This window comes from Petaurus breviceps, unplaced genomic scaffold (genome assembly GCF_028583685.1).
Source record: "Petaurus breviceps papuanus isolate PSGF00001 unplaced genomic scaffold, PetGlider_PUasm1.0 184, whole genome shotgun sequence".
Classification (NCBI taxonomy): Eukaryota; Metazoa; Chordata; class Mammalia; order Diprotodontia; family Petauridae; genus Petaurus; species Petaurus breviceps.
Window position 1 is genome coordinate 3,644,022 of NW_027185793.1, and position 24,164 is coordinate 3,668,185.

The 24,164-nt window shown below is 37.4% G+C and overlaps 1 protein-coding gene across 1 annotated transcript in view; it reads right to left on the reverse strand.

The window, feature by feature from the left end:
- GIN1 (gypsy retrotransposon integrase 1) overlaps positions 1-24,164 on the reverse strand; it is a 66,486-nt gene that overhangs the window by 4,521 nt on the left and 37,801 nt on the right. The window contains 4 exon segments of the mRNA XM_069088119.1: positions 12,048-12,336; positions 12,679-12,858; positions 12,964-13,155; positions 15,025-15,330. Coding sequence (XP_068944220.1) covers positions 12,048-12,336; positions 12,679-12,858; positions 12,964-13,155; positions 15,025-15,330 — 967 coding nt within the window.

Consider the following 24,164-nt stretch of genomic DNA (forward strand, 5'->3'; position numbering starts at 1 on the left):
CCTCATTTATTCTTAAAAGTAAAGCCTCTTTTTAATTCTGAAGAGCTGAGGGTCCCAGTTTATCAGAAAAAGTAGGAATTCAGACATTTAAAATGAAATATTCATTTTAAAAGCTATACCCATAGGGTTTAAGACGTAATGGGTTCTGATGGGGTTGCAATAATTTAATGGAGTTTTGCAACATACAGAAGCCAATGAAGGCTTTTATTTTTGTTTCTCTTTTTCCCATATTGTCCATGGGTTCTACAAAATACTCACATCCTTAAAATAAATCTAATTTTAGATAATTATAATGTTTTAAATATTCCAAAATTATTTTAGTTGTACAAAGAGAATTACTTAAAGTATAAATCAATATTGGCTGAAAATAAAGCCTAAATTTTGTTTCTATACATTGCCTCATCACTTTTGATGATTTTCATTGGTGAGCGTGATACAGTATCTTTTGGACTCTTCAAAGACCTTGTAAAATCCAAAGTATATAATACTCTCCAGAACAAGCTTTCCTCAAAAGGGTGAAACTTAAAAAACAAGCCAGCTGATGGTATCCTTCTGAATGCAAAGATACAACTCAATGACATTAAAGTTTTAAAAGCATTTAACTGGAGGAAACAAAATACAGACTCCAAAACTGGATTTTAAAAGTTCCACTAAATACTTAGAGGAGGTAATGTGATATTTTGGTAAATAATTTACAAAATAAATAAACATAAATTAAACTTTTATGTCCAACTTTGAAAACTAGTAATAAATAAAATAAAATTTCATTTTCATTTTTATAGTTTGCCATGTTTTCTCTCCAAAGCGAGCTCACTTAGAATGAGGAGAACATTATACACAGTAACAACATTATTATAAGATGATCAACTCTCCAAAGCGAGCTCACTTAGAATGAGGAGAACATTATACACAGTAACAACATTATTATAAGATGATCAACTGTTAATGCCTTAGCTATTCTTAGCAATATAATGATCTAAGACAATTCCAAAAAAAATCATGATGAAAAATGCTATCCACATTCAGAAAAAGAACTATGGAGCCTGAATGCAGATTGAGACATATTATTTTTCACTTTATTTTTTGGATCTGTGTCTTCTTTCACAACATGACTAATATGGAAACACGTTTTGCATGATTGCATACCTATATCAAATTGCTTACCAGGGCAGGGAGGGGAGAAAATTTAGAAATCAAAATTTTAAAAAATGAATGTTAAAAATTGTTTTTACATGTAATTGAAGAAATACAATATTATTTTTTTTAAATGAAGTGAGGTCACTTGTTAAGGTTGGAGACATTTTAATAAAAATAATTTACGTGTTTATCAGGACTACTTTTGAATCAATGGTAGAAAATACAATGGCATTAGAAAACTATTTTGTGTAATTATTTCGTGGTTAGCTCTAGATAATTTTCAGAGTTCTCATTAAGTTGCTTCCCAAATTTCAAAAAGTAAATCCATCTCTTTAATGTGCTTCAAGAAATGTGCATTAGGGTCCACATACAAGAAAAGAGTGTATTATAAGCAGACAGACTCATTTGCAAATTGTAAGACAGGCAAAATGACTTTTGGATGGGTCACTTTCTATCCATCAGTGGATGAAAAAACAGAGTGCCAAGCATGATGCTGAGTGCTGGTATTCATGGAACATTGAGACAGAAACCAACATCAACAAGATTAATATTTAACATTTTGGAAATTTAGACTACTGTCAACTGTTTCAATTATTCTGAATTATCTCTCCCAAAGCCCTTTCCACTTCACATATTTCCAATCTCTGAAAAAAAGGTTACTTAATTAAGCAATTTTTCTTTTCAATTATGTACAAATTACCAAAGTCTCTGAAGTATTTCTCCTTTTTTATTCTATTAACTCAGCTACAATTCTGATGCTAATTTAATAAATCACAGGTTCAGATATTTTCAGTAAGAAGAGACTTTGGAGAGAATGTAGTCCAAACCCCCATCTGCTGATAATGGAGATCCACAGAGGTGACATGAATTTCAACAAACATTTGGCAGTGGCAATACAAAGACAAAAACAAAATAGCTCTCCAGAAGTTTGCATTCTCCTGGGGGTGAATGGACAAGTACAAAAATAGGTATGATAGAATGTAAACTGAAGAGAGAGAGGGCATTACAACAACTTGGGGGTGAGAGGAATCAAGGGAGGATTTGTGGAGGAGGTGGCGACTAAGCTGAGCCTGGAGGAAAGACAAAAATTCTGAGATGAAATGAGGTATGTGCCAGCTGTGGGGGATGTTAGCATAGAGTGTTTAATTTGGAAAAAAGCTATTAGTACTTAATATTATTAAGCAATATTAACAATCAATATTAATTAGAGTGGAACATAGCATTTATGAAGGGCAGTACTATATAAAATGAGGCTGAATAGGTAGGTGGAAGAAGACTTTAAGCGCTAAATTGAGGAGTACATTTTATTCTAGAGATAATGGGAAACCACTGAAGCTTTTCAAGAAGGGGGTAACATATCTTAGGAAGATAATTTTGGCAGTCATTTGGATGACAGATTGGGGTAGAGAGACCAATTAGTGAAATAAGTTAGAAGAATACTGTAGTAGTTCAGATGAAACATGACGAATTAGGATGGCTGTTAGTGAGTACAGACAAAAGGACACATGCAAGAAATGGTGCAAGACTAGAATTAGTAGTATTTGGCAACTGATTGGCTAAGGAGGAAAGGATGGAAGAGAATAAAAGATGATACTGAGATCACTAATCAGAATGACTTGATAACTGGTGTTGCTCGCAACATAAACAGAAAAGTTTGGTAGAACAATGAGTATAGTGTGAAATATTATAAGTTCTATTCGAACCAGATTAGAGTTTGACATGCCAATGGTTTTGTCCTCAAGGAGATGTTAGGCAGTTGATGCTTACAAGACTGGAGTTGAGAAGACACTTTGGTGCTAGACATACAAATTTAGCAGTCACCTACCTAGAAATGGTACTTCAATCCAAAATAGCATAAAATACCACACCAAAGAGATAGTGTAGACAAAGAAAAGGTCCCTTGGGGCACACAGGCTAAGGGAAAAATAAGGTGAATGGATGATGATGCAGCAAAAATGTCTAATATGAAAGATAACCAGAAGAGAACAATGTCATGGAAGCCAAGGAAGGAAGTATTTGTTAATGGATTCAAAGCTTTAGAGACACCAATAAAGAGGCAGTCTGAGAAATATCATTAGATTTACCAATTCAGAGACTGTTGGTAACATCAGTTCAATAAGTGATGGGTGAGAAGTCAGATAAATGAGAAACAAGTGGATAGTGAGAGAGAAGTCAGTGACTATAGCCTATTTTTAGAAATAAATCTGGAAGTAGAAGAGATATAAGAGAAAAATTTGAGAGGAAAGACTAGGTAAATAAAGATTTAAGGACAGAGAGATCATATGCTTATAGGCAATTAGAAAGAGATTAAGGCTACATGATGGAGAGACAGAGATACCCAGAGAGATTGAGAGGGAGAGAGACCCAGACAGAGATACCCAGACAGAGGAAGAAGCACAGAAAGATAATATAATAAAAAAGCAACAAGAATGATTTTCTTTAACATGTATGAAGTTGAAAGCTTTTTGGATGTCATTTTGCTTTCAACTAATCTAACTCTTTTTAAAGTATGATTCAGCCTATCTCACAAACACAGAATACCATCAAAAAAGGCTGATGAACAAATGCCAATCTATGAGGAATATAAAAGGTATAATGAGGAAAAGTATTGTCAATATCAGGTAACTGAAAAGCATGAAAAATAAAATACTTCATAATATATTTTTAAAAGATATAAATAAAACATTTTCAACCAGATTTGTGGTTTCATTAGATCTGTAGATATCATGCGACTTGCATTTTTTCTATAAGTAAAAAGATGCAGACTGTTTAGCCAAAAGATATATAAATAAGCAAAAAGAAGATTCTTTTCTGGAGGCCAAATCAAAGAATAAAAGTCATTTTTTGTGGTTTTCAAGCCTAATTAGATTAGTCAACTTTTATGTCTTTTGACCAAACTGTTCCATCTCAAAACTGAATGCTTTTTTTATCATAAAAGGCAAAACAGTATGGGTAGATAATCACAAAATAATCAGAAGTACTAAAAAATATCTCACAAAGTTGTTGTCTTGATGATGATGAAGCAATAAAATCGTCTTTTGCATAGGAAGGAGAGAATATCATTAAATCAAACAAATATGCCACAACTTTTTCAGTTTTTCTTATTGCTATCAAATTAATAAACCGTTCTGCCAAAAAAGCATGGAATAAGAAAAACAAACATTACAGGGCTCACTTAAAATAACAGCCAAGTAGAATGATACTAATTTAACCTAAGAACTGAATGTGCTTTTTTCTACCACATGTCCTAAAGAAGAATAGATTAGAATTTGGTAGCAAGAGCAGATTTACCTTTGACAATGAACCTTTGATATGGCTTTGAAATCTGAAGGCTGCAGAGGAGCCATGACAGATGTAAACAGACAACCATAATCATATAGTCTCAGTGTTCTTAGATACAGCTTGTCAAATTATAGTCAAATTAAAAAAAAACAAACAAAAAACAAATGTAGATGGCTACTCAGTGGTCCTTTGTTTGCTTAAAATTCAACTAGAGAATCCTTTTAAAATCACCTTATGAATTTTTTTTTCCCCTGAAGGGAAGATATAAATGTGACTTTATAGGAAAAGAACAAATCACATTTATTGTTAAAATTAAAAAGTAGTAGATAGTTTGGGTTTTTTTTTAAAGGTTCAGAATTAAATTTCAAAATCCAGTGTTAATCTGGTTAACAAGATATTTTTTGCATAAGGTAGCTTGGTGGAATAATGACTAGAATGCAAGATTTAGTCAGGGAAGACCTGAATTCAAATCCTGCCTAATATACTTACTAGTATCTCTGGGATCCTGGGCAAATCACAACTTCTCTCAGTCTGTTTCCTCATCTGAAAATAAGGTGACTGATCCTGAGAGCCTCTAAGGGTCCTATGATCCTATGCATCTCAATGTTTACTTTTCTATTGTTTAAAATAACATAAATCTGTCTTCATGACACCTGTACAGGCTGCCATGGATAGGATTCACCCCTAAAATAAGATCTCTTTGAAAGAAAAAAAAATATTCTTATATGAAGAATACACTGAAAAATAAGAATGCCTGAGAAACAGGCCTTTTGTGGGGCACCGGCTCTCACCTCCTCCAATTCATGTAAAAGGTGAGTCTGAACAAACTTTGGAGCTACAGAACCCAAAAGACGACACAGAGAAACTAAACTCCTGCAGCCAGCGCAGTGCTCTGGGAGCCAACACCAGCCCTGGGCAAGCTGGATGTTTAACCCCAGGGCGGGCCTGACCAGCCGCAGGCTGGAGGGACTTCAGATTACCAGCAGCTGTGGTGTTTTCCAGAATTATCAACACATAGATGCTAAGGACAAAGTGAGAGGTCAGTGTAGTGTGGACTTTGGGATCCAGTAGTTGGGAGTGCAGCAGGCCTTTGCCCCTGGGGCAAGAAGCTTCTGAGGAGCTGCTGCTGTGCAACTGCCATGTGGCAGCTTCACCTCCTGGTCTGCAGTTTGTAGGGGGACCAAGCCACCAGTCTGAGGGGTAATCGCTCTTGCTTTAACCTACTTGGAACTGGATTGAGGTCTAGGGTGGAGGTCCTGGGGTGTGCAACCAGCTTGCCAGAGTGTGTGGAGGCTTCAGAGAGGGCACCCAACTAATACCTTCGCCAGCTGAGAAAACCCCAGCATTTACTACGAAGCTCTCCTGTCTGGTAGCAGAGTCCTACTGTGGCAAAAAGCCCAAAAGTCAAGTAATTGAGTGGCAACATGAGCAAACAAGGGAAGCAAAATAAACAGAGCAACCCAACTTTGCACTCCTATTTTGGGGACCAAAAGGATCAAAGCATGGAACAGGAAGAAGACAATCAAGTCAGAATTCCTGCACCAAAAGCTTCCAAGAAAAATACGAGCTGGTTACAGGCCATAGAAGACTTTAAGAAGGATTTGGAAAACCAAATAAGAGAAGTAGAGGAAAAATTGGGAAGAGAAATGAGAACAAGGCAAGAAAATTATGAAATGAGAGTCAACAACCTGACTGAAGAAAATAACACCTTAAAAAATAGACTAACTCAAATGGCAAAAGAGGCTCAAAAAGGCAATGAACAGAAGAATGCCTGAAAAAAAACGAATTTGCCAGATGGAAAAAAGAATCTCAAAAGCTCACTGAAGAGTTCCTTCAGAATCAGATTGAAGCAAATGGAAGCTAGAGACATTATGAGAAATCAAGATACTATTAAACAGATCCAAACAAATGAAAAAATAGAAGGCAATGTGAAATATTTCATTGGGAAAATCACTGACCTGGAAAATAGATCCAGGAGAGATAATTTTAAAAATTACTGGACTACCTGAAAGCCATGATCAAAAAAAGAATCTAGAAATCATCTTTCAAGAAATTCTCAAGGAAAACTGCCCTGATGTTTTAGAACCAAAGGACAAAATAGAGGTTGAAAGAATTCACTGATTACCTCCTGAAAAAGATCCCAAAAAGAAAACTCCTAGGAATATTATAGCCACGTTCTGGAATTCCTGGATCAAGGAGAAAATACTACAAGCAGCCAGGAATAAACAATTTGAATATTGTGGAAACACAATCAGGATAACCCAGGATCTGGCAGCTTCTACACTGAGGGATCGAAGGGCTTGGAATATGATAATCTGGAGGTCAAAGGAGCTGGAATTAAAACCAAGAGTCACCTACCCAGCAAAACTGAGTATCATGTTTCAGGGGAAAATATTCAGTGGAATAGAGGACTTTCAAGCATTCTTGACGAAAAAACCAGAGTTAAATAGAAAATTTGACATTCAGATATAAGAAGCAAGAGAAGCATGAGAAGGTAAACAGGGAAAAAAAATCATAAGGAACTTATCAAAGTTGAACTACTTACATCCCTACATAGAAAAAAGATAATTGCAACTTATGAAATTTTTCTCAGTATGAGAATAGTTGAAGGGAATATAAACCTATATATTTATGTATACATACATATCTATGTCTATATAGGAGGGTATATGAGCGTACAAATACATATGTGAATGTGTGTATATATGTATACAGGTGTACATAGAGGGCACAGGACCAATTTAATAGGAAGGGATGATAGCTAAACGGTGAAATTAAGAGGTGAGAGAGGAATATAATGAGAGGAGATGGGGAGAGACAGAATGGGGTAAACTATCTCATAAAGGAGAGGCAAGGGAAAATGGTTACAATGGAGGGGAAGAACAGGAAGGCAAAAGGGAATGAATGGGTCAATCTTATTATCATTGAATTTGGCTCGGGGAAGGAATGAAATACACACTAAATAGGGCATCTCACCCTCCAGGAGAATAGCGGGGAAAGGGGATGAGAGGGGGGGATGATGGAAGGGAGGGCAGGCTGCGGGGGAGGGAAGTTGGCATTGCTACACATGTACAACCTATACTGAATTGCTTATCTTCCCAGTAAGGGTGGGTGACAAGGGAGAAAAGGAATGAATCTGGAATTCAAAGTTTTAAAATCAAATGTTTTATATATATATATATATATACATACTATTATTAATATTATTTTACATGTAACTGGGAAATAAGACATACAGGCCCTGGGGCATAGAGATCCATCGTGCCCTACTGGAAAGTTGGAGGGGGTATGGGAGAAGATATGGGAGAGAGCAGATTGGAGGAGGGTATATTTTTGGGTAGTGGGTAGGGGAAAAATGCGGAGAAAATTTGTAACTCAAAATCTTGCAGAAATGAATGATGTAAACTAGAAGTTAAAGCATTTGATTAAAAAAAAAGAAAGAAAAATAAGAATGATTAAGGGCTACTCTCTGGTTTTGTACAAGCCAGATTTGGAGGAAAAGCATGTCTCTCATAATCTAACCAATACAGTGTAACTGTTTCCTTTGTAAGTTTATCCTGGATGTAATATTATAAATTATAAATTCAAAAAACTTGAATTGACTGAGTAGGAAAGTGACAAGGTCAGATCTGTAGTTTGGGAAAATCACTTTGGTGGCTGAAGGGAGGATAAACTGGATGGGGAGAGAGTTAAAGTAGGTGGACCCACAAGCAGGCTATTAGAATACTATAGGTGTGAGATGATGAAGATCACCACTAAAGTAGGGACAGTATCAAAGGAGAAAAGGCGTATATGAGATCTTACAGAGGTAAAATTGACAGGCCTTGGCAAAAGATTGCATGTAGTGGGGTAAGATACTGTGAGGAGCCCAGGATGACTCCTAGGTTGCAAGCTGAAGGAACTGAGAGGATAGTGTTACCCTCTTACAGTAATAGGTAAGAAGTGTTTAAGGGGAAATATGAGTTCTGTTTTGGACTTGTTTACCTTAGGTTGTTGATTGGACATCCAATTTTAGATGTGTGAAAGGCAATTTGAGATTGGGAGACTGAAGGTCAGCTGAGAGCCTGGGGCAAGAAAGCCATAGTTAAGAATCATCAGTATAGAGACTGTAATTAAATTCATGGGAATGGATGAGATCACCAAGTGAAGGAGTATAGAGGAAGAAGAGAGGAAGGCCCAGACTGAATGCTGAGGGATACCTACAGTTAGAAGAGGTTATCTGGAAGAGGATCCAGCAAAGGAGACAGAGAAGAGGTCATCAGAGTGGTAGCAGGAGAACCAGGAGAGAGTGGTGTCCCAAAGACATCAAGGAAGAAGAGAAGAGCATCAAGGAAGAGAGAATGATCAGTGGCAAAGACTACAGAGAAGTCAAGGGGAATAGGACAACCAGTTGTCATATCTGATCATTTTAAACTTTACACATCTGCCTTCATATCTCATATCTGTCCCTGTCACTACACTCACTACTTTTTTTTTTTTTTGCCTTTTGGAGGGCAACTGGGGTTAAGTAACTTGCCCAAGGTTACACGGCTAGTTTTTTTGTGTGGTTATTAAGTGTCTGAGGCCAGAACTGAACTCGGGTCCTCCTGACTACAGGGCTGGCGCTTTACTCACTGCGCCACCTAGCCACCCCTACAATCACTATTTTAATTCAGGCCCTCATAACCTGTCCTAGCTTACTGCAATGATCTCCTAAATGATCCCCTTGCCCTGAGTCTCTCCCCTCTCCAATCCAATCTATACACAACCGCTCAAATGATTTTCCTAAAATTCAGATTTAACCATGTCATACCTCCTATTCAATAAATTCTGATGGTTCCCTATTTTGTTTAGGAAATTTGAAATTTAAACTATTATTTAAAATATAAAGAAGTTACTTGTTTGGCTTTTAAAGTCTGTCGCAACAGGGTCCCCAACATATCTTTGCATCCTTGCCATACATTACTTAGCTTCTTCCTAATCACAAACTCTGGCTATTCTCTAGGCCTTTGTCCTATCTGTCTCTCATGACTGGCATACCCTCTCTTCTTTATTTCCACCTCTAATCAAGAACCACTTTATTCTTTCCTGATACCCCCAGTGCTAGTGCTCTCTCATCCACTCCTAATTTATTTTATATTTATTTTGTATATAGTTTATTATGACTATCTTCCCCAACAGAATGTATGTAAGCTCCCGAGGCAGGGATTATTTCAATTTTGTTTGTGTACCCCTAGCGCTTAGTATACAGTAGACATTTGATAAATGCTTATTGACTGAGAAAACTAAACATTTGTGTGGAAATGAGTCCTTCCAGGTGTGCTTTAAAAATGTCCACTTGGGGAAAGGTTTAAGCCTTTTTAAAAGTAGGAAAAAGAATGTTAAATTGGACAGATGAAATCTTTTTAATGCGAAGCAGGCATTGACTAGGGAGAGAGGGAGTTAATGAGCTTTGAGCTTAGAACTCCAGATTGGGAAAAGACTTCAAAGAGTCAGACTGAAGATGAACACTGCTTGGCAAGCCTTTGCAATCTTTTACTTTTGTTGGCCAGTCATGAGGGAGAGAGCTTAGAAAAAGTTAGCTGTCTTTTGAAAATGAAAACACAGGGGCTCAAAGTCCTTGTCAGGAACAAAACCTAGTCAAAGGTGACAGAACTCTGACATCAATAAAAGGGGATGCCCATGAGGGCTTTTAATATCAAAGTTACCACACAGAACCATGGGTTGAAAGCAGAGTTAAAGATGTGCCTCAGAAAGCTTCAGACTCAGGAAATATATAGGGAAAAGTGAAGGTTGCTTCTTTTTTTTAAATTGCTAGGCAGCAGTTAGATGGATGAAGCTCTAGGAGCTTTAGAAGACTATAAGCTCACTAGGAGTTCATGGTGGGATAGGGTAGACAAAAGTAGGATTAAATAGCATTAAGAGACATGGTGTCCAGGACAAGGGAAGTAGCTGTCCCGTATTCTGTCCTGATCAGACAACATCTAGCCAGGGGTGGCTTCAAGGTCATGGGTTCCCCACACCTGATCTGGATGCTTGGGTGTCTACTCTGGGCACCACATTTTAGGAAGAGCAACAATTACTGAAGAATGTTCAAAAGATAGCTACCAGGAGGATGAAGGAGATTGAGTTCATAACATATGATCACCTTTAAAAGGAACTAGAGATATTTAGTCTGTAAAAGAAAAAACTTGGGGGAATGTGATAGCTGTATAAGTATCTAAAATGTTGTATAGAAGAAGCATTAAATTTGACTTTATAAAACCAGGGAAAAATTTACAGCAAATTTCTCTTATAAAAGCCTCATTTCTCAAATACATAAAGAACTGAGTCAGATTTATAAGATTTCAAGTTATTCCCCAATGATAAATGGTCAAAGTGTATGAAAAGGCAGTTGTCAGAAAAAGAAATGATAGCTATCTAGAGGCATAAGAAAAAATGCTCTGAATCACTACTGATTAAAGAAATGCTAATTAAAACAACTCTGAAGTACCACCTTACATCTATTGGATTAGCTAATATGACAGAAAAGAAAAATGACAAATGCTGGACGGGATGTGGAAAAATTGGGACACTGTTGGTGGAGTTGTGAACTGATCCAATCATTCTGGAGAGCAATTTGTAACTATACCCAAAGGGCTATCAAATTGTATATACCCAGCAATATCATGCTAAGTCTGTACCCCAAAGAGAACAGAAAAATAGGAAAAGGATCTGTATATACAAAAATATTTATAGCAACTCTTTTTGTGATGGCAAAGAATTACAAATTGAGGGAATGGCCATTGATTTGGAATGGCTGAACAAGCTGTGGTATATGATTGTGATGGAATATACATATATTATAAGAAATGATGAGTAGGATGCTTTCAAAAAAACCTGAGAAAACTTATATGAACTGATGCAAAGTGAAGTGAACAGAACTAGAACTCTATACATAGTAACAGCAATACTATACAATGATCAGCTGTGAATGACTTAGCTACTCTCAGCAATACAATGATCCAAGGCAATTCTGACGGACTTTTGATGATAAATGCTCTCCACCTCTAGACAAAGAACTAATGGAATCTGAATGCAAATTGAAGCATATTTTTAAAAACTTTATCTTTCTTAATTTTTCTTGGTTTTTTTTTGTGTGGCAGGGGTTTGTGCTTTCTTTCACAACCTGGCTAATAGGGAAATGTGTTTTGCATGACTGTACGTTTAAAATCCACATCAAATTCCTTGACTTCTTGATGAGGGGGGAAGAAGAGAGGGAGAGAAATAATTAAAAACTCAAAATTTTTAAAAATAATGTTAAAAATTGTTTTTACACGTAACTAGAAAATAATATAGAAAGATTTTTAAAAGATTTCCCTTGCTTTGTCCCTATTGGCTGAACTAGGAATAATGGATGAAGTTTGAAAAAATTTTAAATGTCAGGAAAAATTTCTTAACAATGAAGCAGGGCATCTTGTGAGCCAGGAGCGGGTCAAAACACCACCACTGACTCCCCTTAGATCCTGACAAAGACAGTCTAGGACCCTGAACCCAAGAACCCTGGGAATAGCAGTGCCCCCAAAGGAATAAAATTATATAGTTATCTTTAATCTTTAGCTTCATTTAAAAAAAAAATGAGCAAAATAAGCTCCATAACTGAGATTTACCTTGTTCACCAGAATCTCTTATGTAGGGTTTAAGGTGTGACATTTTGATGGGTCTCTTAAGTCTGGTACCTGTGTTGTCTCTTAGGACAGCACATCCCTTTTCTGTAATATAGTCTATGACACAAGGACCAACCCATTTTGAATGGAAATGTCCATCCTTCCACCAATTTTTCCTTTGTCGAAGAACTTCATGTCCAACTTTAAGGTGAAATGGATTCAGTTGCTTTGATCTCCTTTTAATGATAATCTTGCTTTTACTTTGTGTTTCATCAGGAATGTGGTTATCCAACTGCATTTTTTAAAAAAGGAAAAAACAAGAAACATTTCTTGAAAGGTCAAAGCACTTTTATGACAACTAACGAGCATACTGCCCAAATGAAAAAAAGTCAGAATTTCAAGCAAAGAAATTTTGTCTTAATGGTATAATAGATGAACGACAGGGATCTTATAGATAATTAGTCTTTTAATGGATAAGCAAATTTAATAAGAACTAATAATAACAATTTAATAAGAATTTAAAAAGTCAGAATTTCAAGCAAAGAAATTTTGTCTTAGTGGTATAATACATGAACGATAGGGATCTTAAAGATAATTAGTCTTTTAATGGATAAGCAATTTTAATAAGAATTACTTGGCATGTTGATGTTGTCTTGTCCACCATTATCTTATCAGCCTCTTTAACCGCACGTAAAATTTTGGCAAACATGCATATGCTTTCACTACCTTCTCCTTCATGAAACACATCGGAAGCTCCAAGTTCATCTGGATTTCGATTAAACATTTGAAAGTATGGTATATTTTTTGAAGGTTCCTATTTGAAGGAAGACAAACAGGCAAATCTAGTATACAATGCTTTAGGTGTCAAACTAAAAATGATCAATAAACGACTTTAATCAAAGAAATAGAAAGTACATACCAAATGAGTCAAATTGAAGGCATATGAAATAGCTAGTAGATAGTCATCCCAATCATTTGGATGGTCGAGGCAGTATTTTGAAAGAAAAATTTTAATTGTGTTTGCAGTTCTTTCATTTGCATTGTCAGGTTGAGATGGGTAGAAACTGACCATTTGTTTTGTACCAAAAAGCCCAAAGAGTTCTCCATTAATCTGAAAAATAAATATTTTCTTTCACTTGGAGCTTTCAAATAATTTTGACCATGTCCTTTCCTCTGAAGTCAAATCAACAAGCATTTTCTAAGCGCTTACTATGTGCTAGACACTGTTCTAAGTACTGAAGATACAAAGGAAAGCAAAAGACAATCCTTGCCCTCAATGAGCTCAATCGAATGGGAAGAAACATACAGTTCTATACATACAAGATACAGAAAGGGCAAACTAGAGACACTCTCAGAAGAAAGGCTCTCTTATTGACAGGGACTACTATTTGCAGAAGGTAAAATTTTAGTTGAGACTTGAAAGAAGTAGAGAAAAGGAGATAACGAGTGAACTGGGATAGAGTCAAGAGATAGAGTACCTTATTCAAAGAGCAGCAAGAAGGCTGGTGTCATTGAATTGTAGAATACGATGCAGGTGGTTAAGGTATAAAAAACTGGAAAGGTAGGAGGAGGCCAGGTTATAAAGAACTTTAAAAGCCAAAAAGAGGATTTTATATTTGATACTGGAGGTAAAAGGGAGCTAATGGAGATTAATGAGTAAGGGGATGCTACCATCAGACCTTTATCAGTTAGCCATACACAGAAAAGCATCAAATCATGTACTTAAAAGAACTGAAGAAGACCTTAGGGCAGGGAGTTTTAATCACTTTCTGTGTCATGGATCCCTTTCTGGAAGTCTGGTGACGCTTATGGACCTCTTCTCAGAGTGATGTGTTTATGTGCATAAAACAAAAAGCATAAGATTATAAAGGAAACCAATTATACTGAAATATTGTTATCAATTATTTTAACCCAAGTTCACAGCCCTCAAATAAGAACCCCCTCTTAGAGAAGCTTAGATACTGGGCTTGTTAAATATCACATATTCTGCTATTCCATCTAATTTTTACTTGGTTTTTATAGGAAATTGTGTTTTTTAGGTGTCTTTTTTGCTACAGGACCATCTTTGGGTTCTTGGAGTCAAACAGAAAGAAGAAAAAGAATAAAAACGTTGGTGTTGATAGACAGGAGAGCAGAAGCATGGAAAGTCTGCAATGATGGGAGGCAAAGTAATATATATAATAAATAAAGTAGTTTAAATCTTAGATAAAAAATTTAGGCTGTTTTCTTGTAATTCAAAAGTTCATTAGATAACTTTAATTGCTTCCTGTGTTAGGTTCTAATTTTTGTCAGAAGACTTTAGAAATGGCAACCTTAGAAAAATTAAATAATTCTGAAATCCATACAAAGATACTCTATTGATTCACATTAATTGACCCTAACATATGAATCGAAATAAATTAAGTGAGTTGGTAAATGAGGAAGCCAAAAAACCCCAAATGGAAAATCCATGTTGTTGTCATTTGAAATTACCATAATTTTGATGCCTATAACATTGCCATGGATTATATGTTTTCATGGCTATACTATTTTGCAACATTTGTAATTTCTACCACACATTGCCTAATCACTACTTTTAAAGTCAAGCAAGCAATGTGGTTGTAATGGAAAGAGCTATAGAATTAAGGAAACCCTAAGTATAAATCCTGTTTCTACTAATTACTATATGTATGACTAAGCACAACCTCATAACTTAGTTACTTCATGACTCAGTTGCCTCATCTGTAGAATGGAGTTATTAATACATGCCTGCCTTACTTCACAGTGTTTTAGCAATGATCAAGTGAGACAATTTAGGTGAGACAACTCTGTAAACTGTAAAGCACTATCTATAAATATTGACTGAGCATCTTCCACCTAGAGAGCATCATACATACCAAGGATACAGAATGTGACATAGTCCTTGTGCCTTTGGGGGCTTATAATTGGATTGGAGATTATAGTCATATCTTCCCAGAATTTGGGAGGTAGCTTCTCTTACCTGATGAATAAATTCATCTCCTTGATCCATCACTATCTTCTGAGGGGGACCATATAAGAAAAATATACTAATAATTGCTTTAGAAATTTCAGATGCAGAAACATCATGGAGAGGTAAAATCACAATCCATTTCGTGAACAAATCAGTCATAATTATGGCATACATATGGCTTTGGCTGCTGGAATTAAAAGGTCCCATCAAATCCACAGTAACAACACTCCATGGTTCTTCCACCTTAAGAGGCTGATATCTGCGTGCTAAGACAGTTGAGTTTTTTGCCACTTGACAATGCTGACAAGAAAATACCTAAAAATAATAACAAAAAGTAAAGGTGATTAAATACGTTAAAATTATTAGAACTATTTCAAATCATGTTAATGTTTTTCTAGAATAAATGACACATAAGTTTCATTTTAATTAGACATTTTAACCTGTCCTCTTTATTTTCTATAGAAACAATTTTTGACATTTAATACAGATCTAACTGCAATAGGAGTAGGAGGCAGGGAAGAATAGTCAATGAAAGCTCAGTCCTTTTGAATAGAAGGACTACATGAATACTTAGGAGAAATGAAGCAAGAGATAAAAACTCAAATAAAAGCTCTGAATTAGAAGGAAACTTCTAAATAGCTTAGAAGAGAAAGTGGTAAATCTTATTCAAGAAATGAAATTCCTGAAAACTAGAATAGATCAAAAGAAATAAATAACTCCTTAATCAAAAGACCGATAATAGAAGAAAATGTAAGATATTTGATATATGTGAACATACATATATATTAAAATTTATATATTTGTGTGTGTGTGTGTGTGTGTGTGTATATATATATATATATATTTTTTTTTTTGGTAAGCAACCGGGGTTAAGTAACTTGCTCAAGGTTACAAGGCGAGGTGTTTCTGGGTGGGTGCTAAGCCCAGGATTCATCCCGACACTGGAGCCGGTGCTCTTACTTGCTGTGCTACCTGGCCGCCCCTGAAAACATAATTTTTTAAAAGGCTTGAATATTATATTTCAAGAAATAATATTGCACAGAATTTTTAGAATCAGAATGTAAAAGAAAGGTCAAAGGAATGGAAATCTTGTGATTCAATATTAAGGCAAAAGAGACAGGCTGCTTACAAACAAAAATAAGTTACCTTCCAAAATTGAATATAAACCTACAGTGGACTATTTTAATGGAACTTTGGTAAAATAGAGAACTTTTCAACATTCCTGAATAAAAGACTAGAACTGAGTAGGAACCTTGATGCATGAGCAGAAGAGACCAAAGAAACCTGAAAAGATAAATTATTTGAGAAATTGAAGGGATCTGTTTGATGATCTAGTGTTAAGATTTGAAAAGGAGAAGAAATACATGTCCCTTCAGTACCTTATTGTCTCGAAAGGATACTGATAGAGATAGATTAAAAAAAAAAAGAATTAATAATTTCAAGGGGTGGAAAGGTTCTGTTCTGAAGCTTTGAAGAGTGAAAAAACAAGTGAGAAAAAGAATCACTAGTATAGAAAGAAGGAAGAAAAAGATTGGAATACGCTATTTTTTATAACTGATATTTGCAAGGAAAAAATATGCAAACATGGAAGAAGAGATGAAAGGAATGGGAATGACTCTACTTATACCTTAAATGGTTTGGTGTAGAAATACATCAAACTCAACAGAGAAACAGAAGGGCATGGGGAGGGAGGGCAGGATTAAGAAGAACAGTAGTCACAAGTAAAACAAACTTCCTGATCCTGAGGGGGAATTAAAAGTAGGAGGAAAAAAGAAAACTAGAATCTAAGGGGGTGCCTTAGGCAACTGCAGAATGACTAAACCAACCATAGTGTAGGAATGTGTTCTGGTCAAGTTGTTTTTCAATTGTGTAGGGCTCTTCATGACCCCATTTGATATTTTCTTGGCAGAATACTAGAGTGGTTTGCCTTTTCCTTCTCCAGTTCATTTTACAGATAAGGAAACTGAAGCAAAGAGGACTAAGTGACTCGACCAGGGTCATAAGGCCAGATTTGAACTCAGGAAGACGAATCTGGGACTCTATCTACTATGCCACCTACATTTCCTTTAAATGAATGCAATGAATTATTATTGATCTGTAAGAAATGGCAAAAGAGACTGTTTCAGAGAATCCTGGGTAATACAGACTGATTCAGAATAAAGTGTGCAGAACCTGGAGAATAACTTACATAAGCACAACAATGTTATAAAGAAAAAACAACTTTAAAAGACTTAAGAACTCCAATCAAAACCAATCCAAAGAAGAATCCAGTCTCTGGAGGACCTATGAAGAAGCGAGTGACAGAAGAGATGACAGACACAAGGCACAGAGATGTACATTTTTTGGATATGACCACTGAATGGATCTGTTTTGCTTGACTATGGTTGTTACAGTGTCTCTTCTCCAGCCCCCCTCCCCCCCCACCCTTTTCTCTCATTTAACTGTGTTAACCAATAAAACTCCAGGAAATATAGGTATTTGATTTATTACAAGTGAGGTTCATGCATGTGGGAACCCCTATACTAGGAGTTCAGCCCCACAGCCAGAATCCTGAATTTTTATGGGGAACAACAAAAGGCAAGGTTTTAGCAGGCAATCCCCTCCCAAATGGGAAAGACATGGGAGGAGGAAGGAAACAGGAGAGGGGAAAGGACTAATCCCCTCCTGCAGAAAAGGAAAAAGGCTGAGAAAAGGGAGGGGAACATGAGCAAGCAGGACGTCAAAAGGAACATCCTTTTCCCTTGGGAATTGCTAGACTATGAGGATATGATGGTCTGCTTTTCTACAAGGACCCTATTGCACAGTTTATCAGTCTGGGTTGGGCTAGCTGGAGCCAGGATTATAGCTTACTTGGCTTCAAGGACACTGAGAGTTTAATAGAGTTCACTCACAAAAGATCACTGGTACATTAGCTGAGTGGGGGCTTCATCTCTGGAAAATAGGGAAACTCAAGAAAACAAATTCAGGGGGCTCCTTAATAACTGGAAGAGGTATTAGAGGAAAGGGGGGGGTATTACTAAGTGATACCCTTTTCCCCTCCAAAAGAAAGGCCACTGTAAATGTATACAATAGGAGGCAGATCCAAAGGAAAGCACAAGCAGAACAGTTTCGAAAGTGCTAGGCAGAATTTATTCTATGATATTTTTAAAGAAGCAAGCAGTGTTAGAGATGAGAAAGAGTAGAAGGGAATAATTTAGCCGACCTCTCCCACACAACTATCCCACAAAGATCTAAAAACATAACAGACTACGTTCAGATCTGGAAATCACAATGAGTAATTTTTGCAGTCCAATTCAGCACAGGGAGACAGACAGAGAAGTCTGTTAACACTGGGACAGTGTCTAGCTTGCAATGTGCTTTGTAAAGTATTCCAGCACGAGGGCTGAATTTGGGCCTAGCTGCTGCTGGGCACCAGGACAAAAAGAGAAGCCAGATCTGTCACACAGGGGCCTAATTTTGTGCAGGGAACAGCAACAGCAGCAAACTGGTAGTTTTGTTGCTCACCGCCTATGGTTGAGCCTATACATACCCTGTGTGTACTGAGGAGAGGACATGAAGCTAGGAATGGAAGGCCAGGTCATTGGGCTGGGCAATGAGCAACAAACACTTATTCAGTAGCAACTGTGTGTCTCTGATCCTGGCAGGCAAAGCAGGTTCTCAGATCCAGGCCTCATCCCAGTCCAAAGGGAAACCTGCAGTTCTTTCACTCTGACACTGCAGAACACTGTCAGCAGCTGATGGTGGCTAAGTCCAGCAGCAGCTTCTTGGAGCTCCCACAAGGGCAGGCCCACAGTTAGTCTGCTCAGATTAAAATCCACGTCAGGAACTTGACGGGCTCAGACTTTGCCTTGGATCAGATCACTTTGGCAGCAATGAAAACTTGAAGGTCCCTAGCCTGAACTGTCCCTGAGATCCTAGAAAAAAACATAACACTGAATACCCTGAGAAAGCAACAGCAGGACCCAAAAAAGGACCAAGTATAGCCTAGCAACTCCCTCTAGAATTGTGCAGAACCTGACCCTAACACAAAGTCTGAAGTAAGGCTTGGAGAATGCACACACAAACAAAAAACAATTCACCGTAAAGAGTCATTATGGTGACAGGGATATATATACAAGATGCAAACCCAGATGAAGAGAGTGGCTCAAAACACCACACCTATAAGCAAATGTCAAAGAAAAACACAGCTTGGGCAAAAGTTCAGCCAGAATTAAGGGAAGATATGAAACAAAAGTTGTTGTTGTTTTTAATGGGATAAAGACGAATTTATAAATTCAACAAGAGCACTAGAGGAACTGGAAAAGAAACAAGTGCACCAGGGGAAAAACTAGGAAAGAAATGAGAGCTATGGAAGAAAGAAATGGAAAAAGAATTAGTATCTTGGTAGAGGAGGTACAAAACTTTATCCAAACAACAGATTCTTGGAAAATTAGAAACTCCATGAGATAACAATAAAAACTTAAGTTAAAAGATTGAAAAAGAGAGAAGTGTAAGGTATCTCATATAAAAAATAACTGATGTCAAGTAGAGATAATTAAAGACTTATCAGACTCTCTGAAAGCCATGACCAAAAACAAAGAAACAAAAAAGCCTAGACATCAGATTTCAAGAATTCATAAAAGAAAACTGCCCATCTCTTAGAAACAGAGGCTAAAGTGAAAAAAAGAAAGAATCCACGTTACCTCTTGAAAAAGACTCCAAAGTGAAAACTCCCAGGTATCTTATAGCAAATATCCAGAACTTTCAGCTAAATAGATAGATTATATGTGCATGTATATGTATATACACACATACACATACATACATAAACACATGTGTTACACATATACACATGCACTACATATACACATAATTTCCCTGATGCCATAGTAATCTTCAAAAATGAAGGACAAAACACAACCAATAAGTATGATGGGGGTCGGGATCCCAATAGGTTCAGCAGGAATTCTGATCTTATCCAAGACCAGAAAACCTGCAATATCATCTGGAAAGAATTCAAGGTCTCAGGCTTAATTGGAGTGAGAGTTGTAGAAGTTTATTGTTACGCTTCTATGAGAAGCAGGCAAGAGTCCTTTAGGGGACCTGCAAGTGAGAGGGGTACATGCTTTTACCTTTAAAGGGTAGGGCTGCCATTGTCAGGGCTGACCAGAGGGGAGGGGCCTCAGTGCATAGACAAAGGTCAGAGCTGACCAAAAGGAGCATGTGAATAGATAGTTTAGATAAGATTTGGGCCAGGTCAAAAAGGCAAGGATAAAGGAGGGTGTGGGCCAGGCCCAGAAGAAATGAAGAGATTAAGTAAGAACAAAGGGGTCACAGGGTATTGCCTAGGTGGAGTGTGGGATAGGGAGAAGGGGCAGATTTCAAGGGTGGGAAAGGACAAATTGCAGTTACAATTGAACAGACTGGTTTTACAAGTTGGTTTCACAAATTGATCTAGACCCCAGGTACCCCATCATTACCCTCTTAAACAGATGGGGCCTAAAATCATTTGGGGCAGGGGCAATGAACATCTTGAACTGCTTCCAGCTGGAAAGGGATGTAGAGCTGACCCTGCCTCTCAGGGTCCCATGGTTCAAGGGGTGGGGTTGGTGGCCAATGTCTGGAATCTGGCCTACGCCAGATCCAAGGGGTGAGGGGTAGCGACTTCGGGTAACAGTTGATATCCAGCCTGAGCAATCAACTGCAAATGGAAAGCACTGAGCCTAGAAGAGACAAACTTAGCAAGGAGGTTAAGCCGACAAGGACCAGGAAAGGAGCCAGTATAGGGAAAAGCCAGGACCACCATGAGGAAGAGGAGGAACCTGGTGCACTAAGGGCTTCATGAAGTTCTTCCATCCAATTGGCCCTTTCCAGTATATTTTTGGTGTGGAGTTCTACCTGTCGATAATTATTGATATACATGCAGCAGGAGGTGTTAGCTAGGGCACAAACACCCCCACTAGAGGCCAGCAGATAATCTAAGGCTATGATTTTAGAACAATGTCCGAAAAACCCCGTTTAACTCGTTTTAAAGGATGAGTGCTGGGCTTAGTGATGTTATAACTAGTCAGAGGGGGTGCGAGAAATCCCAGGGAGCACATACCTCGCCCCCAGAATTCACACCCTCTGGCCCACCCATCCCACAAAGGAAGGAATATCATCGGGGAGCACAAATCGGGCCCATTCGTTGTAGGCCTTGAACATGGAGGCTCCATGGGTCAGTTAGATTGCATGACAATGTTCCCGGCAGAAGAGTCACCTGCCAGTGAAGGGTGCTGAGCCTAAAAAGACACAAATCTAGCAAAAAGATTAAACAAACAAGGGCCAAAAAGTAGTAAGAGAAAATTGACCAGAAGTGGGGTGAGTATGGGCTAGTATAACCCATTACTCAAGACTATTTCACTGTCCTTTATATCTTCCCATAGAGTAGGCCTTTCAAAATCCCACTAGAGATTTAAAATTTCTTCTAAAAGTATTTTCCCTTCTTTTAAAACAGTTCGAGATTCATAAAACTTTTAGAATGATCTTAAGCAGTTTGCATAACTTTCTGCACATGTTCTAATCCTAGATGAAAATAATATTAGATTTTCCAGTAGGCTAACACGAAAGAGCTCACATCTCTACAAGACTCCTTGCTCTGATCATAGAAACCCGCTATAGAAGGAAAAAACAGGGACCTGTGACATTTCAAATATGACAGGATAGAACATCCTTGGTTCTGTTTAAATTCAGGTGAGTTACAGATATCCAACCATGCAGTATCCATTCCACCTCAATGCTAGACTCAGGAATAGGTGGGGAACATTCCTTTTCAAAGGAACCCCATAGGTAAACTGAGCCAGGAGGGATCCCATCGAATCCCTCCAGCCTTTACCAAATGCAGGCTTCTACCTGTCCACAGTACAGGCTCTGAGTAGCTTGTAGCATTTTCTCAGATACTGATTTAATGCAGATAACTATACCAAAATTCAAACTCAAAATAAGATTTAGTTATAGACCCAAATGCCTTTTACCTTAAACAACAAGCCTCAACAATCACAGCTTAGAGCCAGTTATAATTATTTCTATTCTCTTGTAGCTGCCATAAGCAATAAAGATTTATCAGGTCGCACAACTGTAAGGAATTCCATTTACCATCTTTCCTTCTGAAATCTAGAAGCCAATTGATAAAAATCCTTTTTAATCCTTGCAACTTTAGCAAGTTAGGTTCATTTAAAAACTCATGACTAAAACTGTTCCTTTCCCAATGACCTTGCTTAACAGAGAATTTGGCAGTTTTACTTCCCTTTTAAACTGACAGACTTGGAAGCTTAAGATTTTCCCAAATTACAATACTCCAAAACTTTAAGAGAAACTGCTTCTCATACAGCATAGATAGTACAGATGTTTACCAGTAACGACATCATCTTAAATTTGAACTTTGAAATAAAAACAAATGAATTACCAATCTGATGACCTTAAAACTCCACATGAAGTTATACTAAACTAAAATCTTTTTTTTTTTGATGCCATACAACCAATCAACTTATAATCACTGCATATTTCCAGAATAGCCAAAAAGTTAAATGGACAATCAGCTATCACAGTAAATATTGGCAGTATTATTACTACCTGTTTGTATCCCACATATAAGAGCTTTAAACCATCAGATATTATAACATAAAAAATCCAATTCACATGAAATAAACATTATAACATAGGGTTAGCAGAACTGATAAAGTAACATAGCTAGTTTTACACAACTTTTTCTACGTCTTTTAGTTTCAACAAAATTCAGATTGAAAACTGCTTTTTGTCACTCAATTTTTACAATATAAGAGGATTTTACATTTAGATTGTACAATTTAGAGATACCATAATAGAACAATGACATTATGACATTAATTGTATTTCCAATTCATCACATACCAAAATTATTGATAGAAAATTAGGCTTACAAAGTGCAGAGGCTTTTCTCCTCTCCCCACAGTTGCAGAGCTTGGTTGTTGATCCCAGAGTTTTGATATAGCTGCTATGCCTCCCCCCAATATGTTTTTAGCTGTTCCAACTTTTACTCCAATAAATTTTATGTCTCCACTCCTTAGAAATTTCTTTGAAAGTGATAGCTTTGACTTCCCTAGCAAGGGGAGAGGGAGTGGCGCCTACTCCTTTATCCCAGTTCTAGAGAACCCAAAAACCTCACCTTATGTATCAAATCTTAGAAAATATTCCAATTTGCCTAAATGCCAAATAAAATGAATTCTGACTTTTCTTTAGCATCAAATTAGGAGTGACACTTTTAAAAAATGACCAGAATGCATTCAGTTGCCTTTTAGTTGCATTCTGTTACATAAAACTTTCCTCTTTTAGGTGAGGCAGGAAATAGTTAAATGTTAGTCTACCTGCCTCTTTGTTCTGAGGGAGAAGATTCCCTCCCTTTCTTATCACCTTCTCCTCACTCCACTTGGACAGAGTGGAATGAAGAGGAGATTTTCAAACTTTTAAAGATCTTAAAACTTCTGTTCACAAACAAGACAATATTTTGCTCTCTTTCTCTCCCTTTCCAGCCTGCATTCAGCAGCAGGGGAAAGGAGGAGGGAAAGAGATACAGCATTTCAAAGGAATGTCCTGCAGTTGCAGTTTAAAGCTTACAGATGTCAGACCACTCACACACACTGTGTGTGAGTCACACTCACACAGAGAGAGAGAGACAGAGAGAGACAGAGAGAGAGAGAGAGAGAGAGAGAGACAGACAGACAGACAGACAGACAGACAGACAGACAGAGAGAGAGAGAGAGAGACAGAGAGAGAGAGAGACAGAGAGAGAGAGAGAGTCAGAGACAGAGACAGAGACAGAGACAGACAGAGAGAAGCTGACAGTAAGGTTCAAAAGCTCACAGAGGATTTCTGGAACCCTCGGCACAAATCACATTTTCTTGGCCCTCAGATAGATGCCAACTGGGGCCAGGTAAGATTGCTTTGAGATACCCTAGGCACAGACCCCCAAGTGTAGGGGGAAACCGGCCCATCCTTTCTACTTGAGGTCTTGAAGACCGAGTGTTTTTCAGTTGTACAAAAGATGTCCTAGGGGTGAGTCTCTTGGGGCACGGAGGGAGACTGACCCATCCTTTCCCGACTCCCCAGTCAGAATCACTTGTCTGCTTTTCTGTGACATCTCACGTGAAAAGCCT